The sequence below is a fragment of the Vigna unguiculata genome, chromosome 5, assembly GCF_004118075.2.
Source record: "Vigna unguiculata cultivar IT97K-499-35 chromosome 5, ASM411807v1, whole genome shotgun sequence".
Taxonomy (NCBI): domain Eukaryota; kingdom Viridiplantae; phylum Streptophyta; class Magnoliopsida; order Fabales; family Fabaceae; genus Vigna; species Vigna unguiculata.
In genome coordinates, this window is record NC_040283.1 from 44,054,113 (window position 1) to 44,076,027 (window position 21,915).

General features: G+C 32.3%; 2 protein-coding genes across 4 annotated transcripts; both read left to right on the top strand.

The window, feature by feature from the left end:
• Positions 1–1,302: 1,302 nt before the first annotated feature.
• LOC114183891 (protein CNGC15c-like) lies at positions 1,303–4,751 on the top strand. 3 transcript variants are annotated; one of them, XM_028071061.1, is made up of 8 exons: positions 1,303–1,500; positions 1,625–1,729; positions 1,914–2,460; positions 2,570–2,782; positions 2,996–3,294; positions 3,394–3,505; positions 3,601–3,837; positions 3,990–4,751. In XM_028071061.1, exons 2-8 carry the CDS (start codon positions 1,701–1,703, stop codon positions 4,641–4,643), a joined length of 2,091 nt encoding a protein of 696 aa, XP_027926862.1. In that variant the 5' UTR covers positions 1,303–1,500; positions 1,625–1,700; the 3' UTR covers positions 4,644–4,751. The 3 variants fall into 3 exon arrangements, with proteins under 3 accessions (XP_027926862.1, XP_027926864.1, XP_027926863.1); XM_028071063.1 differs by having other exon boundaries at positions 1,630–1,729; XM_028071062.1 differs by having other exon boundaries at positions 1,636–1,729.
• A 10,727-nt stretch (positions 4,752–15,478) lies between these two features.
• On the top strand, positions 15,479–18,912 carry LOC114183697 (cytokinin riboside 5'-monophosphate phosphoribohydrolase LOG1-like). The gene is made up of 7 exons (XM_028070810.1): positions 15,479–15,714; positions 16,098–16,195; positions 16,283–16,313; positions 17,100–17,199; positions 18,163–18,233; positions 18,356–18,499; positions 18,623–18,912. The coding sequence occupies exons 1-7, from the start codon at positions 15,595–15,597 to the stop codon at positions 18,686–18,688; spliced, it is 630 nt and encodes a 209-aa protein (XP_027926611.1). The 5' UTR covers positions 15,479–15,594; the 3' UTR covers positions 18,689–18,912.
• The last annotated feature ends 3,003 nt before the right edge of the window (positions 18,913–21,915 follow it).

Below are 21,915 nucleotides of genomic sequence, written 5' to 3' on the forward strand. Positions count from 1 at the left end.
GAGGCTCAAGAGACTAAAAAACGTTGAAAACGCATCAAACTTCATCTTAAGGCGTGACGAAAAGGCTCCAAGACATTGGAAAGAAGTTGAAATGAGAGCATTTGATGAAAGAGTGTTTTGAAAAGAAAGAGGAGCATGAAAATGACATTATTAAACTCTAAATGAAAATTAAGCAAATATTTATGGTGATAGAACTATCCTTGTGATTGAGTTTGTGTTTAGTAAGTATAGAAATATTCTATATATTGTGCTTCAAATTGCACTTAACTTTTTTCACAGGAACGATAGAACATTACATATTATCACATTCAGACGTACTTTATGCAAGTAATGAATTTAGATAAATCATCTTCTTTCTCTCTCTATTCTGTATATATTTGTGTTCATATATCATCATATAATATAACCGTACTTATATTTTCCTAACTTCATCTGCAAGTTGAACAGAAAAGTGAAAAGTGGGAGAGTAGTGATTCAGATCCAGTTATGTTATGGCAATGGGAATCTGAGCTGGGTCTTGGAGTGTGTGAGACTTACAAGGATGCAACACGTGTCCAGATTCCATAGCAGCGTATCTAACGCAGTCAACTCTTCCTCGGATCATTCGCACGTTAAACTATGTTATCAATTCACCTCTCTCTCTCTCTCTCTCTCTCTCTCTCTCTCTCTCTCTCTCTCAAAGAAACTCTGTTTGGTTGGAAATGAAGCAGCAACCCCTGCATGGGGGTATGATCCCTACGGCCCTACTTACCCGCCGGACTAAACTCTTCTCTTAATTTTATCTCACTGGGATTGGATTGGATTGAAGAATATAAAATCATTGAATAAACATGTAGATGATGAAAATCACTTAAATCCAAAGCAACAAATGGAATAAAATTCATTCATTGACAATGAAAAGCGTGTCACTGTTATAATAAAGCGTAGTTCTTCCCTTCCTCAATATGGATGCTTCCTAATTGACACCATATCAAACATCAAAGTAACTAAAACAAAAAAACAAAAAACTTGCATTCGTTCTTAGGGTTTTTTACTTGTCTAAATGTTAACTTCCAATACCATAAGGTGTATTTCTCTCTCAACAGAGTCTGACATAATTGATAAATAATCATCTCTCAATTGTATTTTCGGTAATACATGTGAAAAATACTTAGTGAATGAAGTAAAACCCAGTTATCCATTTCTTTTATAGTTTAATATTTTTCTTCAGGATTATGTATGCATTTTTTTTATAAAAAAATCTCTGTTTGACATGTTCCCCCACTTTTAAGGGAAGGGTGACAGCTACAAGCAAATGAATATACTACTCTTCTCACTCTACATTACTCGAATGATCCATTTGTTTTTGCATACTCAAAGTGGTTTCTAGTTGGTCGGGGGCAAATCAAGAAGCAAGGTGGAAGAGATGCAGATGTGAGAAGTTGGTTTAACAGTGCCATGGCTTTGCTTGTAGCAGAGGGAAAGGCTTGGGAATCTGCCTCACTATTTGTTGGAATAACTGTAAGAAACCAAATCTATTGTTTGTTGGCATCTCCTTTTTATGCTTTTGACGATTTACACTTTCTTGCTGCAATCATTGTCGGTGCTTTTGGATAATCAACAAACATTTGATAGAAAATAAAAGTCAAGTTTCAGGGTTTAAATTGCTCCCAGATTCATATTTTTTCTTGAAGAGAGCTTCATACTTCTGGAATATCAAAATGGCTTTTGGTAATTCAAGATCTGCAAGGTTCGTTTCCTTCATTGTATTTTTCGAGTTTTAAGTTATTTAGTACTTCTATTACTACTTCTGAGCTTAGACTATGAACAGATTACTAAACTTCAACTCCACCTTTTGAGTTTGAGTTGCTTGTTAAATGGATTTTTTTCATTTATATTAAGGTTTTAATTATAAGTTTCATTGCATGTTTTAGGTCTGAAGATGATCCGGAGCTAGCTAAATTTCCTGCAGGTAACGGTGACAACGGTTTCAAGATCAAATACCACATTGATGGAACACAAATACCTGAGCCTAGTTCCAAAATGGCTAAGAAAAAGGTGACGGGGAAGTTCTTGAAAGCTAGAATGTTGTCAAGAGTGTTCTCAGAAGACTATGACAAAGTCAAACGAAGAGTATTAGATCCTAGGGGACAAATCATACACCGATGGAACAAGATTTTCTTGGTAGCATGTTTAGTGTCTTTGTTTGTGGACCCTTTGTTCTTTTATCTGCCAGTGGTTCGAGATGAAGTGTGCATTGATATTGGAATAACTCTTGAGGTTATCCTCACTCTTGTAAGATCAGTGGGGGATGTCTTCTACGTGATTCAGATTTTGTTGAAGTTTCGTACGGCTTTTGTTGCTCCTTCTTCAAGGGTTTTTGGGAGAGGAGAACTTGTTGTAGGATATTCTAAGATTGCAGTTAGGTACCTTAAAAAGAGTTTCTGGTTGGACTTTGTTGCTGCCCTGCCCCTTCCTCAGGTAAATTTTCTTTCTGGTTACAAAAAAAAGTTTATATTTTGGACGAAACTAAGGGTAAAATTTTGTTCTCCGACATGCTAAATATGCCTTTTTGCTGCATTGATTCCAGGTGTTAATTTGGATTATTATCCCAACTCTTAAGGGTTCAACCATGGGCAACACAAAAAATGTCCTTCGCTTCTTCATCGTTTTCCAATATTTTCCGAGGCTAGTTTTGATTTTCCCACTCTCATCACAAATTGTAAAAGCTACAGGGGTGGTGACAGAAACAGCATGGGCAGGAGCTGCTTACAACCTAATGCTTTACATGTTGGCTAGCCATGTAAGTAGCTGAAATTAAAACTACATTTTCTTGATTCCTCATGCAGCTGAAGCTATTTCTTATGCCATCATGTTCATTACAGAAAATTAAGAGAAAACAGTTAATACAAATCAAACAAAACCAAACTACAGTGGTTTATAATTCATCACATGTTAACATTATGCAACCTATTCTTTATTATCTTGGTTTCTGAATGGGAAATATTCCGAAAAGATTTTAGGGGCTTGCTGGTATCTTCTATCAATCGAACGACAAGAAGCATGTTGGAGAAGTGTTTGCGATTTGGAGAAGTCATTTTGTGAATATGGATTCTTTGACTGCCACAGGGTTCAAGATGCCCACAGGGTCTCCTGGTTCATAGCAAGTAATATCACAAATTTGTGCTCACCAAATGCAAAACATGACTTCTATCAGTTTGGTATATACGCTGATGCCGTGACTTCCGAAGTTACATCCTCAGCATTCTTCAACAAGTACTTCTTCTGCCTGTGGTGGGGTCTGAGGAATTTGAGGTTAGTGTTATGCAGTCATTATACCTTATCATCATCTTTTACACCATAGTTAAGCTTCTATAACTATTATGTGACCCCATTGCTGATTGGAGGATGCAGTTCTCTGGGACAAGGCCTTCTTACCAGCACATATGTTGGAGAGATAATGGTCGCCATTGTTATTGCAACTCTTGGATTGGTTCTTTTTGCGTTGCTAATCGGTAACATGCAGGTAATTAAACTGTGAAAGACACTTCCTTTACCTGTTTTTTTTTTTTTTTCTGCATATGAAAATGTAAAACACATAACAGAAGTTGAATTTTGCAGACATATCTCCAATCAACTACTGTTCGCTTAGAAGAGTGGAGGGTGAAAAGAACTGATACAGAACAATGGATGCATCACAGACAACTACCTCCAGAACTGAGAGAATCTGTGCGTAAATACGACCAATACAAATGGCTGGCCACACGAGGGGTAGATGAAGAATCTCTTCTCAAAGGACTCCCAGTGGATCTTCAGAGAGACATCAAACGCCACCTTTGTCTCGATCTAGTCCGAGGAGTAAGTCCCAGCTTCACAACATAATCTTGCAACAACACATTCAACTAAAACAAAAACACCCACTTCTCAAAATTAAATCTTTTTTATCATAGAATAAAATAAATTTAATCTAATTAAAAAGGTAACATTTTTTTTATCCTGGTTACGGAAAGGTGCCATTATTTGATCAAATGGATGAGAGAATGTTGGATGCAATATGTGAAAGGCTGAAGCCTGCACTGTGCACAGAGGGCACGTTCCTTGTGCGGGAGGGTGATCCTGTGAATGAGATGCTCTTCATAATCAGAGGCCATCTTGATTCGTACACGACCAACGGGGGCCGGGCCGGGTTCTTCAACTCGTGCCGTATTGGGCCGGGTGATTTCTGCGGCGAGGAGCTTCTAACTTGGGCCTTGGACCCACGGCCCAGTGTGATCCTCCCTTCGTCGACTCGAACAGTGAAAGCCATCTCGGAAGTGGAGGCCTTTGCACTGATAGCGGAAGACCTGAAATTCGTGGCGTCACAATTCAGAAGACTGCACAGTAAACAACTGAGACACAAATTCAGGTTTTACTCGCACCAGTGGAGAACCTGGGCTGCGTGTTTCGTTCAAGCCGCGTGGAGAAGGCATAAGAAGAGGAAGGAAGTTGCTGAACTAAGGGCCAGGGCCATTAACAATGCGGAGCCTCAGACACCAACCTACGCCAAAAGGGTCCCTAGGAGTACTAGGAAACCTGTTCATGTCTCTTCTCCCACAAATTCTGGAGTTGTGTCCTCTTTGCCGAAGCCAGCAGAACCAGATTTCTCTGTCGATGAACGATATTGATTATTCAATGTAATATAAAAAATAAAAATAAAAATAAAAAAGCTTAAAATGTAATATAAACTTTTTGTTCTAGTAACAATAATATTGGCCCATACTAATTACTACATAAAAATAGTGTTGGCCTAATTAGTCAACTATTTTGATAGTGTTTTTTTTTTTGGTAATAACTTTGTTTTTTTTTTCATTTTATTCAATCACGGAACTGGAACCTTGGAACTGGAACCTTGAAATATGCAGAATTATAGATTAAGGATTAAGTATACAAATGTTGCTGTGACTCTTGTAGCTAGTTTATAAAGTGCAGTGAGAATAATCGATACACTTGAGTGAGTTTGTGTTGGGAATAGTAAGTGTGAGTCAAAAAAATCTCACATTTGATATAATAGATAAAGTTAAATACTATGTAAGAATAAAGATCTATAACATCATTGTCTTAAGGTTTTAGTGTAAAACTGGTGTGAGATGTCTTATAAGTGTAACTAATGTCATATAACTATATGAAACCACAATCTCTCAATAACTATGAATATAACCCATATATGAAAAAAATATATATATATAAACCCAACAGTGGTATCAGAGCCGATGGTTCGGAGTGACTGACAGCATAACCATAATCATAACAAAAAGGGTCACCTAAGTGGCTGATCGCATAACCATAACTAAAAAATCAAAAAGGGGTCACTCATACACCTAAAGGGAAATATATCCATATGAAAAGGAAAAAAAAAAACAAGGGACTCACCCTTGAGGGAAGATTGTTGGGAATATACAAAAAGTCCCATAATATCATTGTCTTAAGATTTTGGTGTAAAAGTGGTGTCAAAGGTCTTTAACCATATAGAACCACAATCTCTCGATCACTATATCTATAACCATATATAAAAAAAAATATAACTCAATAGTTTGATTGTACTGAAAAAGAAAAATAAAGAGATACAAGCTAAACAAAATAATTAGTTTGATTATATTTTTAATCTCGAAAATTTAACAAACTTTTGATTTTTCTTTCGAATTGGAAAAAAAATAGTTGTTTAAAATTGAAAAATATATAGTGTTAGTCCTTAAACGCTTAATAGAAGGAACTAAAACCAGTTTAAAACTTTCTCTAAAATCTAAAACACACCTAATTTAACTCCTCAAACTTCGTATTTAAATATTAAATATCAATTTTTTTTTTCAATTTTGATTTGGAAAACAAAATAGAATTTCCCTAAATTTCACGAACTAAAAATATCATTAACCTAAATACTTTTAGTACAAAAATAAACATGTCAACATGAGTTCCTTTGACGTGGTACAAAATCAAATACCATATTTGACATAGTCAGTTTATTGGGTGAATGAAGATTAAACTAAATTCATTGAAAACTAATTTCAAAAAATATAATGAGATTTTAATAAATTTATAAACTGAATCGACAATTGTCTTATTTTCTAAAGATTAACGACCTTGCTCCGTTTGTGATTTCTATGATGATATTTGAGCTTTTGGATTGATATAAAGGTTTCCCAGGAAAAGGGGTGGTTCATATAAAAGTAGCAATAAGTATTAAAAATTTATTGGGCTGTTTTGTTGTGTTGTGAGACTTATGTAGCTTTCGTACCAAGGAATGGATTCACGGTGTATTCCACCAACAACACCTGACTCTGCATGAACATACACAGTTTCGTGGTAATTCATGAATATGAATGTATCCACCAAACACTCATCATCATCATATAGTGCCCTGAAATTCATTTCAGGATTTCTATATCATGAGATAATTGAGAGAAAACGCGTTGAGAAATGGTATCTCGTACGACTGACATATATGCCAAAACTCACAATATGTGTCACTTTTGAGTAATTCAAAGGGTTAAATATGTTTTTTATCTATCAACTTTCAGTGAAAATTGGAATTATTTTTTTTTCAAAACTTGAATCCAATTCAGTCCTCCAAATTTAGAAGTGTGAATTTAGTCATTTTAACCAAATTTTATTAAATTTGTTTGACATTTCGAACGCATTTTTGCTAACATTCAACTAACATCGATGTGGAACTGTACAAATGGTGTAAATAACTCAAATGCTATCATGAAACGCATTCGAAACGTCAAATAAACTTAACAAAACTGGATTAAAATGACTAAATTCACATACTTTTAAAGTTGAGGGATTAAATTAGATCAAAATTTCAAAGAAAAACTAATTCCAATTTTTACTAAAAGTTAAGGAACCAAAAACATATTTAATCTTAATTAAAATTTATCTCTTACAATATTTCAAATTATTCTATTTTTCCATCTTCATCCAATAAAACCAATGATGTTGTAAAGACACATTCTTTGAACGATTACGTAAATGCATGTGAGTTTTTATCGTTGACCTTAGGAATTGGCTTAAGCTTAACCGACGGGACAGGGAAGAAAATAGAAAGAAAAAAACGAAAAAGAAAACAACAAGAGTTGTTAAAACCTAAACTCTATTAGTTCATGATACGATAAATCCATCCTTAAAGGTCGCTAATGATTCCAGGTGTCCTTCTCCATTCGTAACCAGAAAGGAAGATACTTTGAATTCTACACTTTTTGGTCTAAATGCATTACATAGTTTAGTCATTTGTCTGCTTGCATTTTTTATTGTATGCACTCAACGAGAGAGAAAAAAAAGTTAAGTTAAAAATTAAAATTAAACCTATTGTTTATTCTCAAACTTCAGACAGAGAGATCCTGTTCTTATTTAGGAACGTGATCTTTGATGCTAGTTGTTAATTACAAGCTTCTTGATATTTCCACATTGTAAAAAGTATGTAGTAAAGAAATGTATTGTCTTTTTTCAAAATGTTAAAAGATAATTTTGTTGAGTTAAAATGAAAAAAAAAAAAACTCATAAATTTATTATTTTAAAATTTTAAATTAAAAGTAATATTTGTCATTTATACGAGTAAAAGTATAATTTCTATTTATTAAGACTTAATCTAATTCTGTGTGCCAATTTTTTTATTAAACAGAGTAAAATTCAATATATTTCTCTACGTACATGAATTATGGAGTTGGTTGATGCTTTCTTTTGATGTTATGTGTCTTGTTTTAGATTTGTGCATGCTTATGTTAGTGTAAGCAAAAACACTTCATCATGCACCCAAAGCCTTCTCTACTTCCAAGAGTTATTACAGCAACATGGAACTAGAAAAATAATTAAAATATTTATCATATTAGTCACATTAAATAAATATAAAATTTAAAACATATAAAAAAAATCATAAATTCATTATTATAAAATTTTGAATGGGAAAAAGCGTTAAATTTAACTTAGTCTAATTGTTATTTATATTTTCAATAATTTTTTTCTTAACCCATTTTAGAAGTTATATTGATCTGGTCTTACATTTTTTTCTTTAACTTTCACTTGAAAAATATTAGTTATGAGGAAAATGTTTCTCATATACATATTTGATTATAATTATATTAGTCAATTCCTTAACAAATGAATACAAAGTGATTTATTGAAGACATAGATATATAAGAATTGACCAATACGTGTTGTTGTTTGATTAAAAGGCGTGTTATTAGTCAAATAAGTAATTAGTTAAGATAGATGAAACGAAGAAGAAAAAAGAGCACAAGGAAAAAGAAGAATGATAAGAAGCAGACAAGTGCCTGAAAGTGGCAAACCATGTTGGCCTCCACGGAAGCTGACTCACCCAAACTTTCAACACTCTGTGCGCAACGCTTACAATCTTTTATTGGCTTATTATTCTCATCTCAACAATTCAACTTCAATGCACATCAATTATTTATTATTGCCCTCTACATTTTCACGCATTTTCAATTTTATTGTTTCAATAGTTAAAAATTCAAATACGAGTCTAAATTTTATATCGATTAAAAATAGAAAATCAAACACAATATAAAAATAAAGATTAATAAATTTATTATCTTAAAATTTTTAATCAAGAATAATATCATTGTTTTAAATCTCATTGGTATTATATTTTTTTGGCTGTTTGTCTATAAAAACGATGTCTGCAACTCTATCTTCAACTAACAAATATATCTCCCTTAGTATCACTTTTCTATTATTTTTTTGCGTTACATCATTATTAGATCACCTGATTCAAAAGGAACACGATTTTTATTACTCCTAATTCTCTAATATTCCGTACAGAATAATTAATATAATGATATGATAATGTATCATAAAATGTTGATCTTAGGCTTAATTTGAAGAGTAATAGAAAGATATTGCTGAAAGGAATCCTAATTTCAACACTCTGATTGTAGAATTCGTTTTCGGAAAAATAAGTGATATTCAAACAAATGAACGTATCCTATAAATGTCAAGTCACCACATCGGCACGTGAAGAAGGATATCAAAGTCCTAATCGTACTTCGCATCCCATGGATAGTGTGGTGGTTTGGTTTGTCCAAGAAAATGGACAAAAAAGAAGAAGAATGAAACTAACAGTAGTTTCCACTTTTTTCTAATAGTCTTATTGGTTGTTACTTCAAAAAAAAAAAAAAAAAACTAATGCCCTTATTGATTGTTATATGCTTTTTTTTTTCCTGTTGCTTTATTTGTTGTTAATTACTTTCTCTAATACCCTTATTGGGTTTTACTTAACATTGCTCAAAATGGATTAATTACGAGCTAATTAGTGCATGCACCATGCATAACTATGATTCGGCTCGTTTGGAGTTTAAAAAAAACGATGGTCTAAAAGTGTTGAATTTGCTTTTGAATTGCCATAGAAAATTATTTTCTTAGCAAACTATTTCCCCCGTAACCCTCTTAGCCTCCGATGTTTTTTTAAACTTAAGTGAATATTAATGCATTAGTGTTTATTAGGTTAGAAGTGATATAGAGAGAAAATGAGTAAGAAGAAGAAAAAATAAATAAAAAAAAAGAAACAAAATTAAAAAAAAAATGGTTTAGATTAATATAAGAGGACATTAGTGAACAGCTAAAGAGAAATTGTCAAAAAATCTATTGCTTTGTTTTTTTATTTTACTTTGACCGTTCATTCTTACCATCCAGAATGATGATTCTAAAATGATGAACATAAAACAAGAGATTCAGATAGTAAATAAAATTTGAAAAATAGTTTTTGTGGTTTGAGAAATTGCGTTGATAGTAGCCAGTAATACACATATGCCAACTATAATCCAACACTAATTTTGTGTTAAAACTAAATATTGATACTGGTGATATCTGATAACACTAATTTTTCTGTCAACTCTAAATGTTATTATGATTTTCCAACATAAAAAATTATCTTTGAACATCATAGTTTTAATCCTTTTGTTGACTAACATGTTGTCGTATCATCAACCTTAAATACAGTGTATTGTGAACTGTTCTATCATTCTTAAATTTTGTAACATGACGCGAAAAGGATATCCCATTTGAAAAATGGTTTTCCTAAAGTTGTCATCCCAACCATAAAGCACCATTTAAAAAAGCATAACCAATAAATGCATTTGATGAGGCTCATTCATAACGAAGACTGGACTTAAAGTGAGTTTAAATCACAATTTTTTAAAGCAACACGTGTACACATTGTTGACCAAGTGGAGAGTTTGGCTAAAAAATTGTATATATTTTGGATAAACCTATGGAAGATGTCACCATGATGCTTAAAGTATGGAGTTATATTTGTTAATTAAAAAGGAACTAAGCTTTAAACAATTGCATATTCTCTATAATTCATAGAAAACAAAAGAAACATTTTTATTAAGAATTGAGTTTAAACATAACACATCTTTACACAAATTTTGACATATCATTTAACTTTTTTCATGTTTTGGTACACTCAATAAGTCTCGCTTAGGAGTTGAGGTCAAACACAGTTTAAATACTATTACTTTCCTCTATCCTCTGAGACACCTTTGAAGGACAAAATTGTGACGTTGTTTCACGTTTTAAAATTGACAATATCTCACAAAATAGTTGTTCTTAGTTATGACTGTCAGACTGACTTGAGTCGGATCGAAACATTGACACCCACCATGAAAATCGACCACTCCCTTCAATTCCCCTTGCCCTTGACTACAATACCTCAAGTATTGGATCGTTTCAAAAGTATATTGTAACATCATAATAAAAGGTAAATTTAAATTTAACTGATCCTTACTTGATTTATAAAATTATTATTATATATATATATATATATATATATTTTCTAAATTAACGGACTTAAAATCTATTTTATTTAAATAACATGGAAATTTATTTATGAACGGGATGAGAAATTGAAAAGGCGGGTTTAATTACGTATACAAGTTGGTTTGTTGCAGCATATAGGTTTGTTTGGAGAGTGATTGAGAGAGAAGTGAGTGTTTGGGAAGAAAAAAATAAATATATGTGACACACATTCCTCCAAGTCGGTGGTTGACGGAGCACTCTTTGTTTATTCACGAAGTTGACAACCACTATATATATCAATCATCCTATCTATGCATGTGCTACTCTTCATTCCAACTTTATCACCTATTACACCTTCATAATTTAATTAAGACCCATTTATACAACATACTATGTTAATTTCCAATTTTATACTAGACCAACTAAATTCAAGTTTACTCTTCATATTGAATGAGTGAAATATTATAGTTTCTTTTTGTTTTAAATTTTGAAGCCTAGAAAGCAATTTTTTGTGTTGATTAAATTTAAGATCATTTCTTAAGTGTTGGGTAAGTAATACACACCTTAATGTTTATGATAACTTTTTAAGTCCATCTTTTATTAATTATTTTTATAAGATTTCATTAACTACTAACTTTGTAACATTTTTAAAAATATAAAGAAAATAAGTATATATTTATATATTTTAAATGTTAATTTGGAAATGAGAGAGTGAAAACTCGAGTTAATTAACCTATTTGACATGTAGGATTTATATTAAGAGAAAAAAAAATCTAATTAAATAAATTATTTATATTTGAAAAGTATTATTTCAAGGGGTTGATTTATAACAAAACCCCATATTTTAAAAGGTATTGAAGGAACACCCATTTAAGTAATACTCATTCCCATATTTGCTTTATAACAATCTCACAAAATTAATCACTAAATATCATACTATAGTGTCTTAAAAGTTAATATACACTTAATTTGACTTGAAAAGTGAACTCATAAATTAAAAGGTTGCCCTTGATTCATCGGATCTCTTACCAACACGGCAAGATTAGTGGTAGTAGGAAAAATAAAGTGAGAAATAGAAATGTTTCGATTAGGCATACGTTGGCATCATCAAAGAACCAAAACTTTCTTACAAATAGACAAGTTCTGTTTGATTAACAAAGGAAGTGACCCCATTTTCTCACACATGTTCATGACAGGGTTGCAATATATGCATAGGTTAGCTGAACAGTATTCATACTTGCGTTGCTTGAACGATATGATGAAAGAGATGTGTGCCTTATCCGAAAAGGCAACTCTTGGACGAATGTTTTAATCTCTTACGAGTATGACAGGATGCAGACATAAACTCAACTTACCTCTGCAATCATATCTCCCAATGTTCTGTCCGAAACATGTAATTACACTTTTGTGGGAGTGGTGTGACCGAAAGCTATTTTTTTTCTGGAGAATGCATTATCAGATATGGTAAAACCGGCACTGGTTTTGAAATGAAATTAGCATTTACTTTTGTTATTTAATACAGTTTTTGTATAAAGTATAAACAGGGAGTGTATTATAGGAATATGCCATTGCCATGTGCCATTATTACTGTTTTATTTATCTGTGACACAACCCCAGAAGGCAACCAACTAGGGTCTGTGTCCTTATGAGTGAACAACGTTGGACCCAGCATGGATACCTTGTACATGAGTGTACTTTAAAGAAATGAAATTTCAGAAAACTGCACCGACAAATCTACGAGGCATGAGGAGAAATAAGATGACATGAATAAAGAGAACGGAAAGGGGATGCATTTGGGTTAGTAAGTAGCTATAGTACGTGGATGATTATCTGAGTAGGATTCCCACCATTTAGTTGCTCAAGGAACTCAATCATTCATTTGCTTCCAGATGCACCAGATGATGTCTCCTTCCAATTCAAAGACCAAAGAGGAGTGTGTTAACACAGCTTCACTCCACCAAAGAAATTTTTGGAGCATATATACATTACAATTAAAAATGGGTTGCATTGGATGAGATTTTCTAAAACTTGACTAAACCATCAAGTAATATTTGGTACTAATAACATTATATTGGACATTCAAATGTGAATCCTACATTAACTATAATTAAGTTAATAGCTATTAAACAGTCGGATTCTCTTTGTCCATACCGGTTCTGAGTCGACTGATCGACATCTGAACATCTAGGAAAGAGATCTCGAAGGGCCCGTTCCCAATCCGTCCCCTATCGGCACAGATACTGGCTCTCGCCGCGAAAGCAGCTCGAGTAGTCCATCGACAGTCGACGGATTCTGCCACTGAAGATGTTTCTCCAGACTACAATTCGATCATCGAAAACAATCGATTCTTATGATAAAAAGCTGCACCAAGAACCATTGACGACCGAGTGAAAAAAGTTCAACATCTGTGGAAAACCATGTTAATGTTAGAATAAAATAAATATCCATAAATTCGTTTCAAGATTTTGGATTTAAAGTGGTATAAATTTCTGATATGAGTCAAAATTCTTGTACTTTTCCTTAGAATCCACTCTAAAGACTTTTTCACACCTAAAAGAAAAAACAAGAAGATTTAACTTAATTTTCAAATAAAAAAGTCCAGAATTAATTTATTAACCATTTTCAAAAGTTTAAAATGTCTAGTTTACATGATTTGAGAGGTTTATTAGAATAAACAATTCATAATGAAATTGGTTAATAATTCTGACCTTCAATTCATAAAGAAAAAAAAAAGGTTGATTTTAATTTAAATACATTAGACTAATAATAGTTACTTCAAAATATTGCACGATTAATTTGAAGTTTGATTTTTGAATTAAATAAACTTTTAAAGAGTTGTGTATGCTTTACTCATATATATAATTCTAAATTTAGTCTCCATTGATAAAAGCTATACATCAAATTAATAACTTTTGACGTGTAAAAACCTAAATTGAGAATATATTAATTATGTTTGTGATGAAATTGAGCAAGTGGGGTTAGAAGAATGGGTGTATATTGAGAAATAATTTTACGTGGTTCTGGTTAGATCACTTATTGCGATGAAAAGACAAGTTGAATTCGGAAACAGAGAGCATAAAATTGATGAGGGGGGAATTTTATAAAAACAGAGTGCAATGCTTTCCCCAACAAAGGATAAAGAAAGTGAAGGGTAATGAGAATTGTTTGCCAACATAATGTCACACATCTTATCTGAGAAGAGATGGGATACGTACTTTATTATTGGTAGTTGATTAACATAGTCAAAAAATTTGGCTGGTTGTAATATAAGAGGGAGACAGAAAGGGTAGCATCAAAGTAGAGTGTGTGACAGATTAAACGTTTCCAAATTTGGTGAAACCAATTTGATGATGGGTGTTAGAGGCGTCAAGTTCTTATTGGTCTCTGAGATGTTTCTTTCCGATAGGACTCTGACCCATTGTCCCAATTTTCTTCTCAAACAATGGCTGGGAGCGAATGGCACATGCTACACCAATGTCAGAGAGGTACACATTCACTATTTGTCCTCTCTTTAAACTCTGCTCAACATGCATTATTGCACGGATCAATTCACCAAAACCATCCAAACTTTAGGTTTTCTAGCTCATCTTACACACCAATAAGGTAATAAACCATTTTAATTACAAACTGGTGTGTGTATACTAAAGAGGGAATAAATTTGGAGGCAGTGTATTACCCCTGCAACGTGTTTGTGAAAAGTTTCCTTAAGGATGGCCCATGTATGCAGGAGATGTAACTATCATGGCAAAATTGATATTTAGAATCACTCGTAAGAAATTACTAAGCAATAAGAGTGGGGGGTACATGAATTAGAATGTGAATGATATGCTAATTTTCTGGAAGGTTCGCATTAAGGGAGATGGGCCAGCATGAGAATGAAACGTGTGTATAATGAAAATTTTGGGGAAGTCGAACATGTTACACATTACATGGTATGACATAATGTTATATGATGTAGATGTTGTGTAATGGGGAATGGTAGCACTGTGTTAAAATAATTGTTATAACAGAAATAGAAGGAAGTGTGTGTGAGAGGGATAGATTGTAATAGGAGTGGGTGGGTGGACAGGATTAGTTGGATGCCGAATGTGATAAAGTACTAGATTACAAGTCAACCCAGATGAAGATGCTGCTCCCAAGACAATGTGAAGAAGCAAGAACGGTGGAGCGGGAAAGGGTGTTTTCTTCACAAACAGTGCATTCCAAACTCTGTGTTAAGAATTAAAAGAATCAACATATCTATTAGATTTATGACAACGTTGAACGAACATTACCCAATATTTGGTCAACTTTCGATGTCGAAGTTACATCTCAAGGTACTAGACAGGCCGGCAATGCCTCTATTGAAGGGTCTCGGGTAATTATGTGTGCTTCACTTCAAACTGACATTTGAAAATTCTAGGATATCCTTAACGGCTTGGTGCTGTCATTAGTCATTGAAATTTGAATCCATTTCCATGCCCTCAAAATTAATAAATCTAAACCCACAAGCTACCACAATCATCTCATCTTCATATAGGATAGGACCACGGATTTTTGTTTTTGTTTTTTTTTTCATTTTATTTTTTTTTCTTTGATTGGTGGTAGAGAGGGGACCATGGTAAAGTAGAAAACACATACATCATTGGATCAAGTCTCCCTCAGTGTCTACGTACAAGTTGTGTGAGTCAGCGTCATCATCGGTGATGAGGTGAGGACGTGTGCGAGGCTTTGCCTGTGTTGCTGTTATATATAGCATAGGCGCGCGTTTACACCATCAACCGCTCATCCATTTTGTCCAGTGTGGGACATAGAACCTGTTCCCTCTGTGTGAGAAAAAGAGAGATGGAGAAAGAAACAGAGATGAAGCAATCCAAGTTCAAGAGGATTTGTGTCTTCTGTGGCAGTAGTCCAGGGAACAAAACTACTTACAAGGACGCTGCTATTGAGCTTGGAAGGGAATTGGTAAGTAAATGCCCCTCTCACTCTCCTATTCCTTCTCTTTCCCTTCTCTCCAACATAATTTCGATTTCTTCTCATCTCTTACTTTAACATTCTTTTTTCCTTATTTTATCTTCTCCGACAACAACTCATGACTTTCAATTACGTCAACCTCTCTCTTTTGTTTAATTTGTCTTATTTTTTCTTTCCATTTTTCAATTCTTACACCTCTTTACTACAATCAGGCAAACAGTAAACCAGTATCTTCTAAACTAGTTTTCACATCAGCTTCTCCGTCTTTCATGAATTGTCCAGTTTTATGTTTTTTGTTGATATAAAAAGCACGTATCTTTCCTAGGTTCACGATTCTATTCACACATATACTTGTATTGTTTGGTATTGAAAAGGTGTCGAGAAATATCGATCTAGTGTATGGAGGGGGCAGCATTGGTTTGATGGGGTTGATTTCTCAGGCTGTTTACGAGGGTGGTCGGCATGTAATCGGGTGAGCATGTTCTTGGTTTGGTCTGATGATGTTATATATATTTAATTTGTTGAAGTCAACTGATTTTTGTCCTGCTTTTTCGTGCAGAGTTATTCCCAAGACACTTATGCCAAGAGAGGTAATGTTAAGGAGTTTTGGAAGCATTTCCTTGGAAATAAAAAAGAAAATGACCAAACACATATGCAGGGGGGACACAGAGAATTATCTCCATCTTTTCCCTATCTCACCACAATATATATGCTCTTGTTCCAATTCCTTGACACACACCCTATTTCAAGTGAATTTCCACCATATTTTTGTTATCCCAATATCTGAGCTTCACTCTTGTCCTTTATTGTGATTCATGTGCGGTTCTCAGTGAGAGGAACTAGAACTGGTGTATTATTTGAGTTTCATGAGTCACATAGTTATTTATTTATTTATTATAAGGGTTGGTTTATCCATGAATATTGAATATTGAATAGGAATACACCTGGCAATCTGGGGTCTTTCCCCTCTGAAGCATTTTGTCCTTCTCTCCTAGTCCCATATACCCCTTTAGATTCTGATAGCATTTCTGGTTCTGTTAGCACCCCATCTTAATTGGTATCATTGAGAAAGTAAGTGACTTTGTTGGTTGATCTGTTCCTCTATTCTGACTTATTTGTTGGTTCCCCGAGGAGCAAAAGGGTGGTCATATGATTTTCCAACTGAGCCCACTTCTCTGCCAACACTGCAACACTCATCATTGCACCGCTCCTCTCCCCAGCTTCCTCATATTCCGTGGCATGCATTGTTTCTTGTAGTATTGAATTGTATTCTAGCTTATCAACCCTCTCTCTCTCTCACGCGCAAAAGCTGTTTCCACTTTACATCTCTATGAACCTGTTTCAGTGATAATTTGGATTCACTCATTTGGTTGCAGCTCACTGGAGAAACAGTGGGGGAAGTGAAGGCGGTAGCAGACATGCATCAGAGAAAAGCAGAGATGGCCAAACGCTCTGATGCCTTTATTGCCTTACCTGGTTCGTACAACATTCATTATCTTATGCCATTATTATCACTTCTTAATCACATTAACAAATAATTAACATCACCTGCCATGTCACCCTGATTCAATATCAGTAAGATCCTTGCTTGTTTCTGAGATTTCATTCACTTTGACTCAATACATTAAATGCATAAACCTAAACCTAGAGCATGGCCACTATGAAGACCTAAGTTACACACGTGAATAGCAATATCTCTGATGATAAATATCATGCTTTAAATGTATTTTTTATTTTAAATTGTTAAATCATTATAATTAATAGAAGTATTTTTCACCTACAGAAAAAAATGTTCAAATTAAAAATTTATAAGTCTGATGTCCGTACGATTATTTATTTGATTTCTCAACGGGGTTACACACTACAAAATTTGTACATATGACTGGTCAATTCAAAATCATAGTGTATGGAAAAAGAAAACGTTTTCATCGGCATCAAAATAAACTTTTTTTATTTATTGTATTGGGACGGCTCTGCAACATGGCGAATCATTTAATTTATTTTTAGAAAAGAAAACAATTGCTTAGTATTTTCAATTTTCAAAATACTTAAAAATATCACTTCTTGAAAAATAATAGTTGACAAACGTTACTAAAATAAAATGAAACTTCTGCAAGAACTGAAAATACAAAAAACTCCGAACCTTATCAACAGAGTTTTTAACACGAGAAATTTCCAAGATTCTCGAATATCCTGTACTGGCTAACATAGGATGTGCCCAAACATGCACCATGAGTAACAAGAATTGTCCCTGTTTTTTTTTCTAAAAAAAAAAAGTTTGTTGAGATTTTTGACTGTCATTTTAAAAAACATGATGCACTCACATCTTTTTTTAACAAGACTGCACTTGATATATTTCCTTTTCTAGACATTATTTTGACCATAAAAGAAAAAAGCAGAGAGCATGATGGTAATGTATATCCTTTTTTGTGCATAAAGGTGGTTATGGGACACTTGAGGAACTCCTTGAGGTGATAACATGGGCTCAACTTGGCATCCATGATAAACCGGTATATGCTCCAAAGTTCTGTATTTTTACCCCTCCAACAAAGCTAAATTAAATTTCTATTGCATCCTAAAAGAAGAATTACAATAGTAATTACAAAAATTAACAATGTTTTGATTTTGAAAGGTGGGGTTGCTGAACGTTGATGGATACTACAATACCTTTTTGTCTTTCATTGACAAAGCAGTGGAAGAAGGGTTCATCAGTCCCACTGCACGCCATATAATTGTATCAGCACCAACACCAAAAGAACTTGTCAAAAAGATGGAGGTGATTTCTGCATATTTCTTCCATTAACTTAGAGTTATATTATTATCAGTATTTTTATTTTCTCTTTCCATAAGTGCTTCCATTCTTTCGATAAAACTAATGAGAATTGGTTTCACCTTGTAGGAATATTTCCCACAACATGAAAGAGTTGTCTCCAAGGTAAGCTGGGAAAGTGAACAACTACATTAGTCTTCACATTGTGGAATCTAATGGAGTTTTAGACTATGTGGGTGATGGAAGCTTGTGTAGATGATAGTTTTTAGTTAGAATTTCAAAGTGGAAGAGACTATTATGGTAGACGATGACCACAATTTCCTAGAGCCGAATTCTTTGTGCTCTTCTACATTTCCTTGCTAGTGTAAACATTTGACTGAAATCTAGTTATGAAGGTTAACTACCATCTTCTATTTCAATCCTTTTGTCCTTGTTTTAAGATTCGATCTGTTGATTAAAATTGAAAAACAGAGAAACAGAGCGCATGGCTTAGAGAAATTGTGTAGAAAGAGGATCATAGATTTCTATTTTCTTTTTCTTCATTTCTTGTGCCATGCATGTGGTCCATGGTACTCAAAGGAGACAAATGTTGATAATCAGAAAACAACAAATCACGAATGTTCAAAACTTATGATTTCTGAAAGTACAAAATGATACCGCGAAATAAACGTGTTCACTAACATTAATATTTATTAAACAGGTAGTTTTAGCAAGAATTATTTGCATGAGTTCCTTTTTACTCAAAATAATAATTATTTTAATATCAATTATTTAAAATTAAATTATTTTTTTCAATTTGAAAGAATTGATATTAATAAGACTCGCTTCAATTTATTAGTGAAAAACTCACAACAGTTTTTGGTGTTTTGACTGAATTCTCAAATTTTCAAAAATTAAAAAAAAAGGTAAATAATTAAAATTAAACAACTGAAATTGAGCTTTTCAGAAACTAAACTATGACCGATTTTCTAACACTAGTCACATAATTCCTCCTGCACCAGATGTTTTCTTACCGCAACTCCATGTTTTCTTAATGTCACCCTACAAGTAAAAGAAAAAAAAAAGTCAAATTTGTCATCTTTTTACTTCCCTCCTCCTATTTCACAACACTCCGGTACTTTCCTTTACCTTTACCCGATGTCCTTTCATAAATGTATATTATAACAAATGAAAATATCGCAATAATATGAAATGCAAGAAGAAGATGAAAATCAATAATAAAAGACCCAAAATATAAGTTCTAGATTTTACAATTCATGTACATTATTATAATATAATTTTGCATTACGAAATATACAATCAAAATTTAATAATTTACATTATAAATTATTTAATCTAAAATGTAATATTATATTATAGATTGTACAATCTATAATATAATTTATATTACATATTCTTTCAAAATTGTATCGAGAACGGTATAATCTATAATATAATTTTATATTATAGATTCTACAATCTAAAATATAATTTGTAAAATCAATTTTATTATACAATAAAAATATAAATTTATATTACGAATTATACAATTTAAATATAATTTTGTATTATGGAATGTATAATTTGGAATATTGACCGATTGCACATCGTAGAAACCATAATTACAACATAGATATAATTATAATTTTAGAAAGGGGTACAGAAAGAACATATGGGTTGCAAAAGAAATTCCCAACTTTGTATTGCAAGTTTTACTCTCTTCATGGACCAGTTTACCAACTGAGTTTATTGTCTTATTGCTGTTTTGTCTTAGGATATTCGTTATTCTTAACATTTTTTTTTAATTGCAACTATCAACTTCAGAAGTAAAATAAATAAAATAAAATCTCATACAAGCGAACAAATTTGTGATTAGACCAATGGATCACATAAGTCCATGATGCGAGTGTGCCACTTCAATGTTCTAAATTACTAAAAAAATCATTTTGTTTCATATGAATAAATCTTATCATATTTTGATAAAAAGAATTGTGAAAACATTTTATAATATGTTATATTTTAATAAATAAAAAACTAAGCCCATTTATTTTTCCGAGAGAATATCACATTTTTCTTATAAAATGAAAGCGACCTTTTAGAATAACTACCTAGTTATAGTTGTACTTTTGCAATTAAATAAATTTAAATTTTATTTACAAAATTACAAAATCTCTATCAAAAATATTTATGAGTATAATATTTTTAAACATAAAATTTTGATCATCAAAATATAAAAATATACAGTAACATAGCAATTTAGATAAAAGTTGTTTCGATTATTTAATTATTCGTCCTTATCCTTCACAATTTTTGTATTAATTTTCTTTAATTTTTAATTAAATGGAAATTAGATCACTAATTAACTCATTGATGGTTGTTATATTTTATAATAAAGTGATTCAATAATCTTTTTTTTTAATATCACTTTCAGTAGTGATAACTTATAATAAGGTTGAAATCAGCCAAAGAAAAACATGGGAATTGGGTCCACAATTTATTTATTTATTTATTTTGCTGTGGCGCGAGGTAATGGGAAGGTCTTGCACTCATGACAGAATACCTATAATATTTGTTATTTATTATCAATTTAAAATCGTCAATGTTTTTGGATACATAAGTTCAAAAAACAAATGAAGTGGGCTTATAACACCCTGGACCAATTAAGATTAACATTTCACACATTTATAAAGAATTAAAACTATAAAACAACATAATTTTTCTCATTAATTAAAAATAGCTTATTTCCATCAATTTAAATTCAAAATATTTTATAAATAAATGATAGAATATCTTTAAATTAGTTATATGCAACTTAAATTTAATTTTATTCTTCTTATTTTATTTTCCAATAAATATTTATTGAGAAGTTTGTTTAAATAGGACCAAAAACTGATGATTCTCTTGCAAGAGTGAATAACAATGGAATTTTGTTTTTTTTATGTTGGGTTAGAAGTACAAACAAGGAAGAAGAAAGTTATCAAGTGGAGGATTAATATTTTAACCTAAGTTTATATTTAAATATGAAAGGCTTGAGCTGGTTTCCACAATCTTTGTTGGCCACGTGTATTCGAAATTCGAAACAGCAAAAATATTGTCTATTTGTATTAAAGACTAAGATAAGAAAATGACAGAGTTTATAATTATATTATAAATTAATTATGGATTATATCCAAACTACAAATACTAAGCTACAAATACAATGACTCAATGATACTCTTTTGTTCTTTGTTTCTGAACTTCGGTCTAAAACTGTGATAGGTTGGTGATGCTTAACAACGCAGTCATAAATTTGTTGAGAAAATGACAGGTTAACAGACCAAGCAATCAACTCTCATGTTATGTCGCAGTAATAAAAACTTTTATGTCATGTTTTTATTATTATTTATTATCATTATTAATTGTTTGGATAAAATTTCTAATTATGTATTATTAAATACAATTAA